Consider the following 1,066-nt stretch of genomic DNA (forward strand, 5'->3'; position numbering starts at 1 on the left):
CCTGTCTGTTCATCCACATAATCTCGTTTCAGTTCCTCAGGAACATCACTGTCACTGTCATACTCCTGATAGGCACTTTTTTCTTGTTCATCAGATTCATACTGAAGAGAACACAGTCTATTTAACAATGAATATGAAGAACTAACCTTTCTTGGAGTCTTTCAATACAATAAAATTATCCAATTTTATAAGAAGTAGTTTATAGAAGAAAAGTCCTTAATAACTTAGCTTTAATTTTGCCACCAAGAATCATATTATACTTCCATTTTCCCCTTCATCATCCTATGTTAACCAGCTCCAGAGAAAAAAGATAAATATAAACATACCTACAAAAGCTTGTAAATGTCCCCAAAAAATCAAATCTCCATATAAAGAAAATAAATAAAAACAAGCACACACTCTGCTAGGACTTAGGAGAAAAGAGTGTACATTTGATTTTAAAAAAAAAAAAAAAAAGTCTCTTCTCTTCTCCCAAGTGGTTTCATCATAATTTCCAACTTGCTAATTCATTGTAAAGAAGTTGAGTATATAATTCTGGGACTCTGGAAGTGTTAAGTCAGATTAAATGAATGCAACACACATGCTAATATTCTTTTATTTTTTTTCGATACTGAAATAATTTACTATTTTGTTTTCTTAACACAGAGGAGTATATTTTAATCATTAGGAATTAATCCTTTTTTCCATTCCTATATATTGGATTAATGTTATACATACATCAGGTTAGCTAGGAAGGCCATTTTAAAGATCGTAAATCATTTAGACTCAAGATTAACATATAAAAAGCTATAATCAATTATTATTTAAGTTCTGAAATCAAGAATTTACTCAAAAAAGCTTTTCTAGGTTTTATCAGCTAATACAATTATTGTTTAAAAATGTTTCTAGTATCATATTTAAGTTTTTTCTTTTCCCAAGTCACTTGAATCTTTTTCTATCTAATGTTCTACCTAATTCACTTAGATGAAATTTAATTCCAAAGGCAGCTTAGAAAATTAAGCTTAGCACCTAGGAACTACTGAGAGCAGGGACAACAATGGTAGATTTGCTCTTGAGATGAAGGTGC

The 1,066-nt window shown here is 29.9% G+C and overlaps 1 protein-coding gene across 1 annotated transcript in view; it reads right to left on the minus strand.

Moving 5' to 3' along the window:
* VPS50 (VPS50, EARP/GARPII complex subunit) overlaps positions 1-1,066 on the minus strand; it is a 122,851-nt gene that overhangs the window by 42,009 nt on the left and 79,776 nt on the right. The window contains 1 exon segment of the mRNA XM_011363613.2: positions 1-101. This exon segment is cut by the window's left edge and continues 2 nt beyond it. Coding sequence (XP_011361915.1) covers positions 1-101 — 101 coding nt within the window.

Source organism: Pteropus vampyrus, unplaced genomic scaffold (assembly GCF_000151845.1).
Source record: "Pteropus vampyrus isolate Shadow unplaced genomic scaffold, Pvam_2.0 Scaffold4, whole genome shotgun sequence".
NCBI lineage: Eukaryota > Metazoa > Chordata > Mammalia > Chiroptera > Pteropodidae > Pteropus > Pteropus vampyrus.